The sequence below is a fragment of the Lissotriton vulgaris genome, chromosome 1_1 (assembly GCF_964263255.1).
Source record: "Lissotriton vulgaris chromosome 1_1, aLisVul1.2, whole genome shotgun sequence".
Taxonomy (NCBI): domain Eukaryota; kingdom Metazoa; phylum Chordata; class Amphibia; order Caudata; family Salamandridae; genus Lissotriton; species Lissotriton vulgaris.
The window spans coordinates 1,879,253,401-1,879,274,646 of record NC_141685.1 but is presented as its reverse complement, the minus strand read 5'-3'; the positions used below and the strand labels follow the sequence as shown (position 1 = coordinate 1,879,274,646).

Here is a 21,246-nt window from a genome sequence, read left to right as displayed (position 1 = left end):
TCCATGTGGCTACCACGAGGCACAGGAAGACTCACGCACAAGGTCACCTGGCCCACCCAGACACCAGAAAGGTTTACCTGGATCAGCACGGTCGAGGAAACGTCACAGCCAGTCACAATTGGACGAACTGAGGTATAGTGAAACCGAGGAGCGTGGCAGTGCCACAGCACATCACAGAAGCGGCACATAGGCCAGAGAGGCAGCGCTACCACGGCATAGTCAAGGGCACACGCGCCACCTTCCTGCTTACCCACGCACAGGGAGCGCTGCGCTGGCTACCAAAGAGGAGGAGGTGGGGACTAGCAACCAGAGCCCCCAGAGAAACACGCACACAGGGAACAAGAACAGCGCCCCAGGCAGCCCCCCAGGTAAAACCACTGACGGGACAGGCGCCAAGGAAGTGAAGATGAGTACCCCGGCGGGGTATGCGATCGCACCTGTACAATTCCTGCCGAAGCCCGGAGATCCACTGATGAAGTGGGAGGACTGGAAGGAATATATAGACAATTTCATAGGGGTCCTAGAGGATGAAAATGAAGAAAAATTCACTCCTCAGAAAAAGAAACGTATCCTGCTACTAAACCTAGGACCAGAGGGACTCAGAATATACAAGAGTCTAGTACCGAAAAAAAGAGAAGACACAGATGACGACGTGTATGCACATGCAGTGGAGGACCTAGATGAACGTTATCGCCCCACCATCTGCGTGTCAGTGGATAGATATAACTTCCAGCAAAGGAAACAAAAGGCGGGAGAAACCATCGAAGAGTATGTAGCAGCATTGAGAAAACTGGCAGCCACGTGCAAATACGCGCTGTGGGAAGATGAATTCATAAAAGACCAGGTGGTCATGCACACCACGAGCGCAAATGTACAAGACAAGCTGTGGGCGAGCGGCGACACCACACTCAAAGAAGTGTTGGTCATAGTGAAGAGGGCAGAACTCGCAAAGAGGTGCGCAAATGCAACCAAGAAAGAGGTGGACACCCCAACCATGGTGAACAGGATACAGGAAGAGGATCACCGCAAAGACCAAAGAAACAAGCAACCAGGGACCAAAGGAACCAGCAGATGGCAAGGGAAACAGGCGAGCAGTGAGAACAAGAAAACGTGCTACAGGTGCGGAAGTTGGTCCCACGAAGCACACGACAGAAGATGTCCGGCATTCCGGGCCAAATGCCTGCACTGCGGCATCGTAGGCCACTACGAGAAGGTATGTCGAAAGAAACAGCAAAAGGGAATGGTGAAATACGTTGACCAAAGTGAAGAAGACCTAGAGGAAGTCACGGAGGAAGAAGTGGTCACCGTCTTATGCATATACGACCAAGTGTTGAGCGTGGACGGCAAGAGATCAACCAAACCTGTCCTAGACATGTCCATGGGTGGCATCACCATCACAGTAGTGGCAGACACCGGATCTCCATTTACCATCGTGCAGAGAGCAGTGTGGGAAGAAGAGTTCCAACCCAAGTTGGGCCCAGAACTAGAGAAACTAGATATACGGCCAGTCACCTACAACGGGGATCGCATTCCCATGTTAGGCTTCCGACACCTATTGTTTGAGTTCAGAGGCCGATCAGCGTGGTGCAAACTATACGTTGCAGAGAAAGGACCCTCCGTCCTAGGATGGTTAGACCAGGGCGATCTAGGAATAAAACTCGACCCAGGAGGGAAGGAACAAATTCTACTTACAGAACAGGAGGAATGGCCGGACATGAACAAATGGAAGAAGAACTACCCGAAGGTGTTCGGGGGTACAGTAGGAAAAATTGAGAAATTTCAACATAAGATTGTGCTTAAGAATGGAGCCATTCCAGTAGCACACAAGGTGAGAAATGTGCCCATCGCAGTGAGGGAAGCGGTCCAGATGGAACTCCAAGAACTGGAGAGGAAGGGCATCATAGAACCAATCACATGCGCCGAATGGCTGGCGCCCTTGGTAGTCGTAATGAAACCCAACGGGAAGGTCAGGCTCTGTGTGGACCTGAGAGAACTTAATAAAAACATAGTGGTGGAGAAATTTCCCCTTCCCAGGATAGAGGAGATGTTGGCCAAAACTAGAGGAGTGAAGTGGTACTCCACCATTGACCTTACATCGGCCTACCACCAGATAGCACTGCACCCGGACAGCAAGAGCCTAACGTCGTTCATCACCCCGTTTGGGTGCTACCGATTCTGTCGCATGCCGTTCGGACTGGCCTCGGCGGCAGCAGTCTTTCAAAAGATGATGCACCAACTATTCAGAGACTGCGAGGGCGTCCAATATTTTCAGGACGACATTCTAGTGATGGGGAGTGATAGGAGGGATCATGACCGGAAACTAGAAAAAGTGCTACAAACACTGGAAGTCAAAGGCCTCACGGCAGAATGGTCAAAATGTCGGTTGGGACTACAATCGGTGACATACTTAGGCCATGAAATTGGACAACAAGGGATCACACCAAAGGCAGAGAACGTGAAGGCCATTGCTGAGGCACCGCCCCCCAAGAACAAGGAAGAAGTTAGGTCGTTCCTGGGAATGGCGGAGTACTATAGCAAGTTCGTGGTACACTTTGCTTCAAAGACCTACAACATGAGGTTGCTGACCAGAGAGAGCACGGCGTTTCAGTGGACACCGGAAGCCCAAGCAGAGTTTGAAATCATCAAAAAGGAGATCTCGGGAGCAATACCGCTCAAGGGATACGATCCACAAGGCACTACGGTGCTCATCACCGACGCCAGTGACAAAGGGCTAGGTGCTGTACTTATGCAAGACCGAGGAAGAGGGGACATGGAGACAATCAGCTTCGCATCCAGGGCATTGACGGAGACCGAAAGCAAGTACAGCGTCATCGAGAAGGAGATGCTAGCGGTAGTGTGGGCCATGACGAGGTTCCGGCAATTCCTATGGGGTACCCGATTCTTGCTCAAGACGGACCACAAGCCGTTGGTGAAGGTACTAACGTCGTGCGGACATGCCAGCGCCACACCCAGGATATCAAAAATGTCCTTAAAGTTGTTAGAATTCAGATATGATGTAGAGTACATCCCCGGAAACAAGAACCGAGTTGCAGACTACTTGAGTAGAGCAGCGGCCATGGAGCCCGGAGAGGAAGACCCGGCAGACGGAGAAGAGATGGTAGCTCTCATAGAAGACCAAGAGAAGATAATCAGCCTACAAGAATGGACTGAAGCATATGAAGAAGATACCGGCATCAAGGATGTAAAGGCGCACATCATACAAGGTTGGCCAGAAAAGAGAAAGGTGAAGACGAACCTTAAGCCATTTTACGAAGTAAAGGAGGAACTGTCAGTAGGAGACAAGGGTATATTCATCTACAGAGGAAACAAGGTGATTCCTCCAAGGAATCTCATCATCAAGTTGCTGGACTTACTACATGAGGGCCATCTGGGCATAGGAAAGCTCAAGGCCAGATCGAAACAAAATTACTGGTGGCCAGGTATGGACGTAAGAGCAGAGAGGCATGTCAGAGAGTGTCCCCAATGCCAAGGGGCCGACAAAACATTGAGACCACTACGGCCAGCCCTTGGAAAGTTCGACAATCCCTCCAATCCATGGGAAGAGTTATCCATAGACATTTTAGGACCTGTGCTTGATGACCAGAGCACACAGAGATATGTGTGTGTCCTCATAGACCGTTACTCCAAATGGCCAGAGATAAAAGTGAGTGAATCCATGGACACTGAGAACATCTTAGAATTTCTTTCCGAAACGTTCACCAGAGAAGGAATTCCCAAGTCCATCTTAAGCGACAATGGACCACAGTTCACGTCGGAAAGATGGAAACAATTCATGGAGAGAAATGGCATCTCCATCAGACACACGGCCATCTACCATCCAGCGGGAAACGGCCTCGTTGAACGATTTAACAGAGTAGTGATGGGAGCCATACAAGCGGCCATCTCCAGCAATAAAGATTGGAAGAAGGCGCTGGAGAACATGGTGTGGGCCTACAGAATAACCCCCACAGGCACGGGTTACAGTCCGTTTCAAATATTGAGAGGACGTGAACCCTTCACGCATGACAACAGGATCTGGAAGGAGAAGGTGGTAACCAGTGAGTGGTCTCCTGCCGTAGTAAGGGCCAACCTGGAAAGAGCACAGGCCATCTACACCAATAACTACAACAAGCGGAGGAATGTGAAGGACACTCACTTAGAAAGGGGAGAGTGGGTGAGAGTAAAGCTAGCCACCCTACAAAGGAAAGGAGACAGCAAGTATAGCAAGCCGATGCAAGTCAAGGAAGTATACGATCGAGTGGCTCTGCTCAGCGATGGAAACGTGTGGTCGCAGGACCGCATGGCCCGGTGCAACAAGATATTGAGATGGGGACGATGGTCCATGGAAGGCGAAGACATGGACGACGTGAATGTGGAGAGTAGGTTCAGCGGAAGTGAGCAAGGGGATGGAGCAAGTGCAGTGGAGGTGCAAGAAGGTGAAGAAGGGAGCGAGACTCCGGGAGCGGAGATGGACATGCCGGGAGGAAATATGAACAGTGAGGGAGCGGTGAGCGAAGGAATGGAAGATACGGAGACGCAAGGTCAAGGGACTCGAGAGAACCCTGGTAAGGTGACCAGGAGTGGAAGGCAAGTCGTAAGGCCTTCCAGATTTCCAGACTTTGAACTAGACAGCGAACTGTAAGTGACTGAACTTGGTATTGGTAAAAGGGGGAGATATGTAGCGTTCTAGTTTATTTACGTCACGTTGACGTGACGTACGGCGGCCATGTTGGCGCCGGGTGCGCGCGCAGGCATTAGCGCGCCGAGCATTGAATAGAGCAGAGCGCCGGCCGGCACTCCTCGGTTAAATATATTCTTATAGTAAATAAATAAGAATAGAACTTCAACCACTGGCTACGAGTCATCATTTGAATACATTACAAGCGGGTAAAAAGTTTGCAACACCCGAGCAGCCTAAAGATAAGTAAACAAATAATAAAAAGCACGTTGTATCTGCAGTAAGCAAAACTCAATAAAGAAAATCATGCTTACAGACTTAAGAAGACATACCGTGTAACAACCGAAGTAAAAGGGCCATTCACCATGGGAGTTTACAAATGAAGACAAGGAGGTACTAAGGAGGGACTAACAAGCCTATTTACCAATTAGAATCCAACATTTACGAAGGACAATGACACAAGCCAATGACAAATATGGCTGGAGAGTGGGCGGGGCTTCTATTCCATACTCCAGTAGAACAAGTCTCGCAGAGCAGCACATGCGCGCTGACTTTGGGCTCGACCTAAAAAGGAAAACAAAAATGAAAATTTGCATGGTGCAAGGCTCCGAGCAAGATAAAAGGCAGAAGCTCTCCCTGGCTCATTGAGAGAGATGCTCATCACATAATAACAACTCTCCATGAGGGTGTTCCCCCATAATGTCCTGGGAGGCAAATATGCACGCCCTTTTCTCCACTTCTGGTGCACTCAGGTTGCCTGGGGCACCCCCAACATTAAACAAGCATTAGTAAATGCATTAGGTTTCGCCTATGTTATTAATAATAAGCTGCTTTTCTTGTAAGTTGTAGCTTGCTGAGTAGTTATACAATATAAGTTACAGAAAGTCTGCTAAAGTAATATAACTTGTCTATGTAGAAAAAGGCAATATATTGTGATGTTACTAGTGATATAGTGCGAATAGGCAAAAGAAACATTTTTAAAATGAACTGAAAGAGGGAAATTATTGAATTGATAGATTAAATAGAAATATTATGTTTTTAGAAGAGCTCTGACAACTTATGGGACTGGTACCACTGCACCTGCTGCACCATTGGAATCATGTCCCTGCTGCCTGCAAAATAACTGCATTTGTGACTGACTGTTTAGTAGTAATATACAGCTTGGGGGCTGGTGGATGGTAGGCGAGGGGTTCCTTTAAAGGTGCCACCCTGTTCAATCTTTATGTTCAGCCGCTGGCTGCTGTCGCCATAGCGTGGGACCTTAACATCGTGTCCTACGCTGATGATACGCAGCTAGCCGTTGCCTTATCGGATGGAAACGAAAGGGACCCTCTCAAATTTAGTTCAGGCCTGGCGGCTGTAGCAGAATGGCTCACGGCCAACTGTCTACAGCTCAATGCCTCAAAGACGGAGGTATTACTGGTGGGAAAAAATCCAGAACGATGGGGAGATCATTGGTGGCCCTCCAACCTGGGAGTGACTCCTAAACCGAAACTAGAAGTTAAAAACCTGGGAGTCTGGATAGACCCTTCCCTTAGTTTTATTACTCAAACTAAAAAGGTGGCCGCCGTATGTTTCGGAATTTTACGGAGCTTAAGAACCATTCTGAAATGTTTTGACTCTGATACCAGACAACTTATTGTCCAGTCAATGATATTGTCTAGATTGGATTATGCGTCCTCTCTGCTCCTTGGGACTAATACAGCAGAAACGGCTCGCCTCCAGCGCGTCCAGAACGCAGCTGCAAGAGTTGTAGTAGGCCTGCCCCGCTTTAGTTCCACCTCAAATACTATTCGTAAGCTCAACTGGCTCCCAGTAGCCCAACGAATACAATTTAAAGCGCTATGCATCTCCTTTAAAATCTTAAAACATCCTAATCCTAAAATGTTAAAACCACTCCTAAAGATGTATGTGCCTACGCGAGCCCTTCGCTTAGCCAACCAGAATCTGGTTGAAATCCCCCGGTTCAATCGTTCTAGAGCTGGGGACGCTCTTTCCGATATCTAGCAGCCAAGCTCTGGAATGCCCTACCTTCCAACTTGCGAGAAATAAATGATCTGTACCAATTTAGGAAGGCTATCAAAACTTTTTTGTTTCCTTAAAAATTCCGGTTTCTTGTTTTCTGTTGTGTTTTGTTTAGGATCAGCGCCGGGACGCCCCTTTGCTGGAGCAGCTGTGTGCTCTATAAAACCCATAACATAACATAACATAACATTGTAGTTGATTCGTATTTTGAAGTGGAGGTGTTCCATGAGGATGGTGTTTGAGTTTATGGAGATAATGCAGTCAATCGTGTTTTTGTAGATGATCACAAGTAGTCTGCCTGGTTTGTGAGTTTGGTCCTGGTGTATGATTTAGTAGGTGGGAGGGATGACTTGGGCAATGTCTGGGTTGGAGGCCAAGTTGAGCCATGTTTCGGTGAGGAAGAGAAGGTCGGTTGTGTTGCTGAGGAGGTCCCAGCTTTCGGTCTAGTGTTTCCCGAGGGATTGGACATTGAGGAGCATGTTGGACAATTGGTGCAGGGTTGTGGTGATGGTGGCGTGCATCGGTGTTTGGAGGCTGTGGTGTGAGTGATTTAGGTGTTGCATGTGAAAATGCATTGGTTCAGGATAAAGGTCCTACAGTGGTACTGAGAGATGCGCAGCAGCAACGTGTTTGCGGATGTGTGTTGGTCAGGTTGCAGACGATGACAGAGGAGTAGCGGCAACGCTTGTTGGCTCCAATGATGTCTGTGATTGTGATGTTGCTTTGGATGGTCATGGGGCCAGTGTTTCTGGGACTGGGCACGGTACGGGCAAAGATGTGCGCAGACAGGACTTTGACACACCAGTGGAGTGCTTGTGCTGCGGTCTGCATTAAGAAGATCCTGGGCTGGTTGGGGCTTCTGTTGGTGGGAAGAACGGTGAGTGGGAAAACCTCGACAGGAAACCCAGGAAGTGGTTTGTTAAACTTGAATCTTTGACCAAGCCAATAGACTTACTTGATATGTTTGTATGACTCTTTATGGGGTCAAATGTGTCAATGTCATCTATGGTATTTTCCATCTGCCTAATAAATATATTAATAAAGTACTGTATAGTATTTTTTGTGTGTGTGTGTAATAAACATACTTTTCCTTTTCTAAAGAAATAGCGCTGACTGGAAATTAAGGTATTGAGTGTTATTATCGGTTGCCAGAGGATGATGATTATTGTTCCACACCACCTCCCCTGAATAGGCCTTGGAATACTCTACTTCCCTACCTTGACAGAGTTAAGCGCTACAATGGGGTGCTTGGTTCCCAGTAAGGGGGAATTGTGGACCTATTACTTATGATGGCCACACAACTAACAACTCCATTTCCTACCAACCCCAAGGACAAAGCAAAACTTTAAATTTGGAATTTCATTGACTTATCTACCGACCACTTTCTATGTATATTTAAGTATTTCATTATTTTCTTCCTTTATTTCACTAGTTAATGGACTATGGTATGGCAATTTGTGTGTGTATGTTCCATTCAGGAGTGCTTAGGACAAAAGAGTTGCAAAAATATGTTTATACTAGTAGCATTTTGGGCATTACATATTATAGACAGCAGGTCTGAAGACCACTCTTTGTTTGGAAGAAATGGCAGCGTGAATCCCACTCCAGGAAAATTAATCATGAGCTTGTCTGTGGAAGCAGATGCTGCCTTAACAAAATGAATATATATGGAGAACAACGTGTCTGGAGATCTGTCAAAACACCATTATGTCAGCCTTGAACACTTAACTGGCACTGACAAGATAGATGTGATCTGTGATGTGTGCAGTGGCACAACTATTAAAATACCAGAAAGGAGAAGCAGAAGGTCAGGCCCTGGGGTGCTATTGAACAGAATTGATTTCGCCCACAGGATTTCACAGTGAGGAGGCATTATCGTGCGCTCTTCCAGCCAGGCCAGGGCTGTTCCTTTTTTTACAGTATTTAATTATCAAAACATTTTATATAAAGAAATTGTTCTTCACAAGTATACTTGTCATGTGTCATAGAAATGTTCATATGTCTTGCAATTCTCAGTAAGGGGTAGGTGCTCATGTGTGTCCGCATGGAAAACAAGCATTTGCAAGGCAAAAGGTCTCGCATTTGTAAGAGTTTGAGCTATTGGAATTGTAAATAACATGTTTTTTTTTATCATGAAAATGTTTTGAGTGGAGTGGATATGTGTGTGTGGATTGGAATTATGTGGTGATTTGAAATTGTTAGTTGTGGATTTGCGTGGGGTAGAATTGTGTGGTGTGTACCATACTTGCATGTCCAAGTGCTCACCAGGAATTGTGTTGCATGGGAGAGCTCCTAGGGACACCATGTAAATATCCTTAATTTGCCTCCCACAAGGGAATGATTATAACCACAATCCGGGGAGATGCAAATTGAACATTGAGAGTGCCGCAAAGAAATGGAGGACCATGAACCTGGAAGTACACATGATGATAAAGTGATGGTTAAAGACCAGCAGCTTAGTAGCAAATGAAAAGTCTATGGGTCGCACACTTCTGACCTCACCAGCGGGTGTAACCCTCGAGCATCATGGCAAATGCAGTCTTTAGGCGTGTGTGCCTTTCGTAGCTCTGGACGTGTAACAGGCAAAGTTGCAGCACCAACTCTGTACACCGGTGTTTCGGAATTGTTGTTCCTCATCAGCAGAGTGTAGGTTTCTTCAGGGATTACTGGATAGGTCGCCAAAGTATTAACAGGTTGGGTACCCCTCGTGGCACGAAGATGCGGTGTCCGAGCTCGTCAGCTCCAAGGTTCAAGGGAACCATATAAAGTGAAAAGTCTATGGGTCGCACACTTCTGACCTCACCAGCGGGTGTAACCCTCAAGCATCATGGTAAATGCAGTCTTTAGGCGTGTGCGGCTTTCGTAGCTCTAGACGTGTAACAGGCAAAGTTGCAGCACCAACTCTGTACACCGGTGTTTCGGAATTGTTGTTCCTCATCAGCAGAGTGTAGGTTTCTTCAGGGATTACTGGATAGGTCGCCAAAGTATTAACAGGTTTTGGTACCCCTCGTGGCGCGAAGATGCGGTGTCCGAGCTCGCAGCTCCAAGGTTCAAGGGAACCATATAAAGTGAAAAGTCTATGGGTGGCACACTTCTGACCTCACCAGCGGGTGTAACCCTCGAGCATCATGGTAAATGCAGTCTTTAGGCGTGTGCGCCTTTCGTAGCTCTGGAAGTGTAACAGGCAAAGTTGCTGCACCAACTCTGTACACCGCTGTTTCGGAATTGTTATTCCTCATCAGCAGAGTGTAGGTTTCTTCAGGGATTACTGGATAGGTGGCCAAAGGATTAACAGGTTTGGTACCCCTCGTGGCGCGAAGATGCGGTGTCCGAGCTCGTCGGCTCCAAGGTTCAAGGGAACCATATAAAGTGAAAAGTCTATTGGTTGCACACTTCTGACCTCACCAGCGGGTGTAACCCTCGAGCATCATGGTAAATGCAGTCTTTAGGCGTGTGCGCCTTTCGTAGCTCTGGACGTGTAACAGGCAAAGTTGCAGCACCAACTCTGTACGCCAGTGTTACGGAATTGTTGTTCCTCATCAGCAGAGTGTAGGTTTCTTCAGGGATTACTGGATAGGTCGCCAAAGTATTAACAGGTTTGGTACCCCTCGTGGCGCGAAGATGCGGTGTCCGAGCTCGTCAGCTTCAAGGGAACCATATAAAGTGAAACGTTTATGGGTCGCACACTTCTGACCTCACCAGCAGGTGTAACCCTCGAGCATCATGGTAAATGCAGTCTTTAGGCGTGTGCGCCTTTCGTAGCTCTGGACGTGTAACAGGCAAAGTTGCAGCACCAACTCTGTACACCGGTGTTTCGGAATTGTTGTTCCTCATCAGCAGAGTGTAGGTTTCTTCAGGGATTACTGGATAGGTCGCCAAAGTATTAACAGGTTTGGTACCCCTCATGGCGCGAAGATGCGGTGTCCGAGCCTGTCAGCTCCAAGGTTCAAGGGAACCATATAAAGTGAAAAGTCTATGGGTCGCACACTTCTGACCTCACCAGCGGGTGTAACCCTCGAGCATCATGGTAAATGCAGTCTTTAGGCGTGTGCGCTTTTCGTAGCTCTGGACGTGTAACAGGCAAAGTTGCAGCACCAACTCTGTACACCGGTGTTTTGGAATTGTTGTTCCTCATCAGCAGAGTGTAGGTTTCTTCAGGGATTACTGGATAGGTCGCCAAAGTATTAACAGGTTTGGTACCCCTCGTGGCACGAAGATGCGGTGTCCGAGCTCGTCAGCTCCAAGGTTCAAGGGAACCATATAAAGTGAAAAGTCTATGGGTCGCACACTTCTGACCTCACCAGCGGGTGTAACCCTCGAGCATCATGGTAAATGCAGTCTTTAGGCGTGTGCGCCTTTCGTAGTTCTGGACGTGTAACAGGCAAAGTTGCAGCACCAACTCTGTACACCGGTGTTTCGGAATTATTGTTCCTCATCAGCAGAGTGTAGGTTTCTTCAGGGATTACTGGTTAGGTCGCCAAAGTATTAACAGGTTTGTTACCCCTCGTGGCGCGAAGATGCGGTGTCCGAGCTCGTTAGCTCCAAGGTTCAAGGGAACCTTATAAAGTGAAAAGTCTATGGGTCGCACACTTCTGACCTCCCCAGCGGGTGTAACCCTCGAGCATCATGGTAAATGCAGTCTTTAGGCGTGTGCGCCTTTCGTAGCTCTGGACGTGTAACAGGCAAAGTTGCAGCACCAACTCTGTACACCGGTGTTGTAGTAGCAAATTTCTGATGCCGTACAAGCAAGGTCTTTAAATACTCACTGATAAAAATAGGAAAATGGCCTCCATGGAAAAGAGGGAATAAACTGTCACTATAAATGTATCCGTATTTGTGAAAATCCTCTCAGATGGGCATCTGTCAACAGGAAAGGAAAGAACACAATACAGGGGGACAGTGAAGAATCCATAAATACGGAAGAGTTGGAAGCTGTCTCAGATGGAACAGTGACCGCACCACAGAGGTTCCTAAGTAGCATATTCTACAATATAATCTGCGCCCTATAGCCTGAGAACAAAGTTCCTGTATCGCCACGTGTACCGGCGAATACACTGGCTCGGAAAAATCTTTATTTTGTGCATGAGTCTAAATATCATGGCAACTTATAATTGAGCCCCCTAAAAAAAGATCAAAATTGTGAAGCAAAATTTCCCAACTACAAAAATGACAGTACATGATATATAAATCGCTGTCAGCTTTACCGGGGAAATCATTTCACCTCAAGGTCCTATAACATACTGGTGTCCAACTAACACGGAATTACTTGAGTGAAGACGGCGTCTGAAATAGAACTAATCTGTTATAAAATGGGGAACAGACTACCTGGAAGGTGTATCCATATGATAACGAGCTGGTAAGCTCCAATAGGTAGCATTAACCATTCAAGTGTAAAAATTAAAACATTGCACATAATATTAATTTATTCGAAAATGAAATAAAAAATAAAAGAATTACCAAAGTTGTTCAATGTGAAAAGCCATGCATGCTCAACCTTTCAACACTAACTCCTATAATCCAGAAAATAAATAGCTCATACTTGCACAACAGTTTTCTCACCAAATTGCAGGGTCTTGTTATATTAAGTATGGAACCTTATCACCCTTTTACTACAAGTATATAGGGAAGATGGCATGCTAGACCATTTCTCCCTTATTTATGATCTTTTCCATAAATCACAATACATCTAAAATAGAGAAAAAAGCAGAAAACGTAAAGTTGGCAGAATGTTCTAATAGCCTTATAGCCCTTCGTAGCAGGGCTATACTGGCTATTAAAGTCCCGCTGTCTCGTTAAAGTCCCTCGCCTTTGGCTCGGGCCTTTAACGATTCAGCGGGCCTTTAATAGCCGGTATAGCCTGCTACGATGGGCTATAAGGCTATATTCGAGCACTGGAATGTTGAGCGCTTCCTTGAAGACAATGGAGCTCTCTGAGCTGCTGCAGGCCTGTAGAAGTCCGTAGAGCATATTCCAATGTTTTTTTTTCATTTTTCACCTGTTGCTGTGAAGAAAGTCTCTTGGGGCCCGAGGGGATTCAAATCCGATTGGGCTCCGTGAGGTCTTTATTTTCACGAATTTGATCATTCCGCCCTCTAGAAGTGGAATGTTTCAATAGCCTTAGAGCCCTGCATAGTGGCCTCTACCGACCATTAAAGGCCTGCTCCCTTATTAAAGGCCTGAGCCGAAGGACTGGGGCCTTTCACGCTGGAGCAAGCCTTTAATGTCCAGTAGAGCCTGCTACGCCGGGCTCTATGGCTATATTAGAACATTGGAATGTTGAGAGCTCCATTAAAGACATTAGAGTTGCTCCAGGCTTATAATGGCTGATAGCCTTTTGCTCCAACACACCAATGTTTGGCTTTATGTTTCTCTGTTTTTAATATAGCATATTCTACTCTCAGTGGGTGAAATGTTTTAATAGCCTTATACTCGGTATGCCTCACGCTACACTATAGCCTTATAGCCCGCCGTAGAGGGCTATACCGGCTCTTAAAGGCCCTCTCCAGCGTTCGGCTCGAGACTTTAACAAGGGAGAGGGACTTTAATAGGCGGTATAGCACAGCAACGAAGGGCTATAAGGCTATTAGAACATTCTGCCACTTGAGGGCAGAATGTTCTAACAAAAAAAACAAAGACTTATGGGAGCTTGAGGGTATTGGAATCCCCTCAGGCTCCCTGAAGCCTGAAGAGCTGTGAACAAATAAACATTGGAATGTTGGAGCTCCAAGCTTATACTAGCCATTATAAGCCTGGAGCGCTCCATTGTTTTCAATGGTGCTCCCAACATTGCAATGTTCCAATAATTGTTAAAGGCCCTCTCCCTTGTTATAGGCTCTCTCTGCTGCAGCTCAGGCCTATAACTTGAGTTCACTGCCTTTCTCAACCTTTATAGCCCCGGCAGTGTGTTATCAGGCAGGCTATAGTGGTGATCCCAGTCAGAGCAGGATGCATGTCTGACAGGTTGCAGAGTTGTACAATTGTTCTAATGTCACAGAGCTTTGTGACATTCTTCCTCTAAAGATGAAAAGGCAGAGGAGGACAAAGACCAGAATGAAGAAAGTGTCTCAAAATTTGTATGGTTGTGTGAAAGCAGAAATGTAAGAAAAGAGGGACTTGCCATGAAAGCAAAGCACCTTGAGTTTGAACCATTTCTGGCATTTCCCAGGAGACAGAATATGTATCAGGTAGCCCCGGTGCCCAACATTTTAAGACAACCGTAAATTTGAAACACCGCAATGAACTATTAATGACAACTAGGGATTTGCCTTTAACACATGGGAGGCATTTTCCTAAGGTCAATATTAGAAACCACAAGTTTTCACTAGTGAACTTTTAGATTTTTTTCAGGAGATATTCTCTGAATTATGATTCTTAGCAGGTGGACTGGGCCAGGAGTATATACACAGGAGACCATGAAATCTATGGCTTGAGATTGTGGGCCTAAGAATGGGATTTCTATTTTAGTCATTTCATTTTAAAAATAAACCTTAATGTATTCAAGCCTCAGTGTCGGATTTCAGCTGAAAACATTATTTAAAAAGAAGTAAGTATTTGGAAGAAACTCCCTAAACACACCTCTTACAAGTATCTGTTAGGCATGGCTTCTTAAAATCTTTTCCAAACCAATAAATGTGATAAGTATGTTGGAAAAAAGGATTTTGATGTTCACAAAACCTCTCATTTACAAAATAAGAGGGGTTGCAAGTACGAAAAACCCTTTGTACATGAGTTCCTTCAATCTTTTTCTTACACTTGTATATGAAAGCCAACTAGAAAGGCAACTAAAATCCACTCTAAAATAGAGCGCTGATGCCCACCTCTATACCTATGCTTCTCATTGTGACAGCAGTGCAGAACAAATGTGGGAAACCAAGCTAACAGGATTTGGGAACTTCAAAACTGCAAGCAAATTAATAAGTATTTCTGCTCAAATGTGTGATTCTGAATCCTGATTTGGAAGCTTGTAGTCGCTGTACTCAAAGCACACTCTTCCAGAAGGGCCTTAGAGCATAATATCCCCCACCAGCCTAGCTTAATGGTATATTATTCAGAAGGAACAGTACGGTTTAGTAAAGAATGAATAAAGAAAAAAGTGCTTGATGTTCTGTCTAGCAGTGAATGGGTATGTTAGATTTGCCCTGAAGTCCTGCTTGTCGTGTTCTAGACCCTCAGATGGCAACTAATGTGGTCTTTCCTACCTTCAAGTGATGATACTGTGCTTCGCCACAGACCCCCCTTCCTCACCAACACTAGATGGAATACGGCCAGCCAAGGGAGATTTGATTGAAACTTACTAGAGGCTGGTTTTAGGCCTGGCAACATCAGCCCTGCTTATTCTGTAATTCTGAACATGGTTATAGTGCCAGTGTAGTTTGTGGGGAAAGCTTTTTTGTGTGAGGCCCTCCATAGTTCACAAAGCTAATGGTGCAATATACACTGCAATGAAAAATAAATGGAAGGTAAATATGGAATTCTGGAGATCACCGCCTCCCATGGTGTAGTGGTGTTTGACCTGTTCATTCAAAATAGATTGTCTGAGCAATCATGCACCTATTATGTGGTGGTGTTTCATTTGTTCATGCAAAATAGACTGAACAATCATGGGTATACTCATTCAAGCTTGTTGATTGCAAAATATAATTATATATTTTAAGTACAAACAGTCGCGGCTGACAGTGCTAATGAGTTGTGGGGCGGGTAAATAGATGGGTGACTGCATATACACAAATTATAATAAAAATTAAAATGGCACTTGCCTGCACTAGCTCCTTATGGCTCTGGTCCGGTTTTCTTCTGCTCGTCTCAGCCTCCAGCGTGGGACCCTCAACAACTCCCCTAACCAATCCTGGTGCTGCTCTCAGGCTGTTAGCCAGCATGAGAGCAGCGCCAGTATTGAAGGCAGTGTCCTCTCTGAGTGCTCCAAAGTGCACTGGAGGCCTGGGTTTTGGTCTAACCCAGTTGACTTAAGACAGCTGTGTTAGAGGTTTCAAAGTGCTGATGTCTGGCTGGCCATTGCAAGCCGACCTGACAAAGGGACATGTGCACTTTGAACTGCACAGGCAGCCAGCCCTCCTCCCTGCTTCTGTCACATAGCAGGTCCCGCCCTATCCTAGCACTGCTCAGGATGGGTGTACGAAAACTAAATTTTTAATAAATTAAGTTTATTACCATTTTATTTTTCATCTCCGTGGCTTTTTTGGGGGCGACGCTCCTCCGCTCAAACGAAGGAGCCACCCCTAGGTAACAAAGGTCCTAATGTCATCTAATCAAACCAAACAAATCAAGAATCTGGGGGGCTTAACTCTTTCAAACCTACTGTATGCCGATGACCTGATACTCATCAGTCGAACTCCAGCCGGCCTGCAGCATCTGATAAACACCACAAGCAACTTTGCAGTCAAGAACGGGTTCAGTATAAACCTTGAAAGATCCAAAGTCATGGTTCTAAACCAGAGGAACAACAAACAGCAACCATGATGGACGTTCGGGGACCGGCTGCTGGTGATGGTTGAGGATTATAAATATCTGGGAGTAATTTTTGACAGGAACGGCTTGTTCCTCAAACAGAAAGCAACTGTCAAAGGCAGAGGGACCATACTGGCAGTTGCATTAAAAAATATCAAGCACAAAATAACCGGCCCAATCTTATTCCTTTACTAGAAGTGCCTTGAGCAAAGCTTTTACCTACGATCACTTACGACAGTGAATCAATGAGAGGGAGAGACGAGGTTACCTTGGATAATACGGTCTCCAAGGCCGTGAGAATAATATTCAATCTCCTGCAGTTCACTTCGCCAGCACAAATAAGGCTAGAGTTCTGCCTCCAAAAGCAGCAAATATCACGGAAGGGCGCCTATGCCAAGTGCTGGTTTAAAATAAAGGGAGCGAGCCAGGCACACTGAACTCCCACTTGTGGAAGGAAATTCCGCCGCAGTGCTAAGGGGGTGGGGCGGAAATGCGGCGGGCGCATGCTGGTGACGGAACCGCTCCGTCACCAGCGTTGGTTGCGCTGTGCTTATGACGGAGCGGGTCCATCATGGCCCCGCCCACTCAATGAAACGCTCAGCGCAGGCGCGGAATTCGCGCCGCGCAGGAGCGTCGGGAGGGCCATGATGGAACCGCTCCGTCATCAGCACAGCGCCACCGTGGCTGATGACGGAGCGGTTCCGTCATCAGCAGGGGAGGGGTTAAAGGAACGCTTAGAAGTTTATACTCCCCAAAAATGTTTTTGCACTTTCGCTACCTTACGCACCTTATTGGCTGTACTGTATGCCAGCTTTTACTCTTCTTGTAATTTTATGGAAACATTGCAAATTTTAAATGCAGTTAACTAATTCTAGTATTACAAATCATGTTGTTTTGCTTTTTACACTTATGTTTTAACTGGTTGCAAAGGTTTTAATTAATCACGCAACAAAGAGATTACTTACTTAAATCTAGGTGAAATGTGCATACTTAAAAAATGTGCCTTTGATGATAAGATTATTCATGATTTAGATAGACAGGAAGGCAAGAATGTCATATTTAACTCTGATTGAAGAGCCTAGAACACAACATCACACAGTGAAAGTCCTTTTGGCATGTGCCAGTGCCTTTGAGAAGAATATTTAATACTTATAAAATATGGATAATGTCATTGCTTATTCTCTGTAGAGTCCACCTCATGAACTGTAATTGAAAGTTTGAATACAATGTTAAGCCAGTGCCATCCAACACAGACTGTCCCAGATTTCACGGGAAGGGAATAGGGAGTGATTATGCGTAGCCACTTAATCGATGTCTTGATTCTTCTTTTTTACCGCTTAGAGTAAGTTATTCCCTGGTGTCCTGTTCCACCATAGCTCCTTTTTTCCAGCAACATGGGATGACAACCAGGGGCTAAAGCACTGATTTCAAAGAGCGCTGTATAGAATTCTGAAAGTGTGCTCCAAGACACTAGGATACTGAACATGGAGTAGCCACTACTTTGTTTGAAAGCAGTAAGAGATACTACTTCCAAGAGCTTGCAGTGAAAGTAAAGAACCGATGAGAAGGTCAATGGAGAAAAGATGAGCTTCATGATATTTCTCACAAGGGATGGATATCAACTACAGAACACTATCTGGGACACACTGACCACTTTACATACTGAGTTATAGTGTTTTTTTCAGGCATGCATACTTTCTGTAATGTTTGGGTGCGCCTCTGCAATGTTAGGGATCCTATTCTATTGTCAATTAGCGTAGGAAGTAACTGTGGCAAATATCTGCAGGTGGACTCCCAATAAGCAGTCATGCATCTGGTGCTGAAGACTCCACTAAGGTGTTACCACCATTTGACATGTGGATTCTCAGCATGTATTCTGTCCCACAGTTTGCTTCTATGCACTGCCTCTACCCACCTCACTTGTTCTGAACAGTCCATCTACAACATCTCTGTAGACACTGTGCTACAGCGCTTCATCATTGTGTCCTGCTCCATGTCCTCGATGATGGTAACCATCTATTGTGAGCAGGAAAGAACAGGAAAGCCGATACTTTTTATCTCTAGGGTGCAGTGATTTGTGCCTGAGAATAGGAGATCACTTAAATTTCACCTCCCAAGTCATGGGTTTGCTCCACTGAGCAGTGCAATGGAGATGTGCTCAACAATATTTGCTTCATTAAAACCTGTTTTATAAAACATTTGTTATAAAACCGTTATATATTTGCATTTCATATTTTCATTCATATGTTCCCAAAATGCATCTGAATTCCCACATACGAAATATGCACCCTATTTTAATTCAGACCTATAGTGTAAGTGATCAGTGCCTTATATGAATACGTTGGCTCTCATTAGCAACATGTTTTAGTTTTATTAATGTGTTTTGTTTTCCCCTTTTTACAAGCTGGAATATTAAAAAGTCTTGCTGTCACTTTAGCACACCATGTGCCAAAGGGTGCATACTTTGGTGTGTTCTACAACCACGTGCAATAGTCTGCAGTTCCGTATCCCAAAATTTGTCACACCTATTTGCAGCTCTACTAAAACGGAACATCTCCTTAAAGTGATTGCATCTGGGGTATTACAAGAGGTGGGCACAATGTGCAGGGTTTCACTCAGCGGGATTTCGTGGAGTTATACGAAAACTCAGCGAGTTGGCAGAATCAGCACATCGTTAAGCTCGCCCTGATGTTTAGCCCCGGGAGCTTATTTCGTGCTGCAAAATCAGTGCGAACTGCACCATGCAGCATGCCAAAGGGCAATGCTACTTTGCTGTTGCTCGATTAGATTTTCTATTCGACTGGCAGCTTTCTCACTGCAAATGGTCAGGCCCGCTTTCTTTGAGAAAATCTCACCAGGTACTAACTTAGCGCCCATATATTGCGCTGGGGACGCCAATTATCACTTGCCAAGTTACCTGGGGAAAAACACTATGCAGCAGTTGAAATTTTGCCTTGTGCCTTCCTTTTGCCTGTTTCTGAAACCGTATTCAGCATGCAGTTTCAAACCTTTTTGCAAAAAGAAAACACATTAGTTGTATATGTTTCTGCCTGTGCGTAATTTGAGCTGGTGGTTGCTGGTGAGGCCCTTTGGCACTCATTTTGTAGAATGGGCCCTTAATTTTACTCATTGGACATTTCTCAAGAGCAAGAGACTGAACACACACACAGGAGAAAGAAATAGGAAGACTTAAAAACAGTCACAATGGGGAAACCATTAATCTGCTGGAGTGAGATAAAGGAACATGAAGTGTCTGGTAGTTGTATAAAGAGGTATGAGGTGTACTCCAGACTATGCAGCGTTGGTATAAGATGCATCGATTTAGGCACCGGCATTTATTCCTCTACAAATTAAGTACTGGTTTCCGTTGTCATGGCAATATTTTAACACTATTGGGGTTCAGTTGAACATGCTCTAATATTTTCATTTAACATTCCGGCTCTAGGTGTATGGAATTATTAATTGCATACAATGCAAACATTAACCATGCTGCTGAGAGAGGACAGACTCCCCTTTACCTGGCATCTCGAAATGGAAACAATGAATGTATCAAACTGTTATTGGTACTCGGAGCAGATCGGGGATTCATAACCAGTGTAAGTTAACCTGTATCTTTTAAAGAACTCGTTTCTTATTTAACTCTTAAGTACTTCGTTGATGTCTACTCATTCCTGGTTTTCTATTTTTCTTGGGGGAGTTGTGGCAGAGTTCTCTGTGTGCATGCGTTCGCGAACAATATGGAACACAGATAGGAAGAGCTTGACAGGAAACACAGAACAATATGGGATTGGCCACGCCATTCATGAAGGTCTGCTGGGTTTGCATACTGCTGCCCTGTAAATAGGTGGCTGCTAACAGATTAAGTGATCCTATCGGATGTTAATAGTCGTGCAGACGTTTATACCATTATTAGGCAAGGGTTGAGTGTGAGGATTAGATTTTGCCGTGTTACGGTTAGCAGGAACTTGAAGGTGTTAAGTGGTCAAGAAAGTCATCACAGCAAAGGATCAGATCGGCATAAATGTCAGGAGCAACTTTAGAAGGAGAGACTGTCCACACGCACAAATAAAGTGTGCAGTCACTTAAGGCGGTTTACCTATGCATGAGCCATGAAGCATACTGATAAATCCACACAATAACAAAAAAGAATATATTATAAAGTAGAGGTTTACAGGGATAAAATAGCAAATTCAACTTTTTGACACTTTATATACACCAAATGCCGTAGTAGAAGACAAACGTAATTGGCAACATCAAGAAACAGCATGTCGAAATAAATAAGGAAATTATTAAGGGTTGACCTGGGCTTGGGTATTGACATACGTATCACAATCGGTACAAGTACAAATGGAGGGGCAGTGCAGTTTTTCAAGTGTCAGTGTGCACAGTCATGTTTGACACAATTTTAAAGCCTGCAAATTGGATTTATAGTGTTATTGAAAGATGGACAAATGAGAGAGAAGGTTAATAGCACAGAGGTGGTTGCAGACAAACAAGATCTAGCTGTAGAGGAATACACAAAGGGTTCACATAGCGTGTTTTAACCAAACATAAATGCAATTGCACATACCTATGTTGCGATACTCTGCAATGGTTCCGTGACTAAATATCGAGGGACATAATATAAAATGCCCAAAATATTGACTCCAAAATATCAAAGTACAGAATATAGAATACCTATCTACAAACAGGTAAGTACTAAAATATTGAATCCAAAATATAGATTGTTAAAACAGAGTTAACTAAAATATCTAATTTTTTAAATGTATTAAAAATAATATAAAAGTAATTAAATATTAAAAACAATTAAATAAAACATACTTAAAATAATGTAAAATAGCTTAAAATGTAAATATAATAAATGTAATGTAAAAAAAAGGAGAGATTTTGTTGGATGGCGAGAGGGTAAAAGTTACTATTCCCACTCCAGTGAGTGCAACAGTAGGGAAAACGTTGGATAGCGTAGGGGTAAAGATTACTATCCCCACTCCAAAGAGTGCAGCAGTAGGGAAAGCGTTGGATAGCGGGAGGGTAAAAATAACTATTCCAACTCCAGTGAGTGCACCAGTAGGGAAAGC

At 44.9% G+C, this 21,246-nt stretch overlaps 1 protein-coding gene across 2 annotated transcripts in view; it reads left to right on the top strand.

Moving 5' to 3' along the window:
• The window catches only part of CTTNBP2 (cortactin binding protein 2), a 670,231-nt gene that overhangs the window by 373,219 nt on the left and 275,766 nt on the right, over nucleotides 1–21,246 (top strand). For both annotated transcript variants that reach the window (XM_086919417.1, XM_086919418.1), the window contains one exon: nucleotides 19,614–19,764. In XM_086919417.1, coding sequence (XP_086775543.1) covers nucleotides 19,614–19,764 — 151 coding nt within the window. The remainder of the gene's footprint in view (nucleotides 1–19,613; nucleotides 19,765–21,246) is intronic.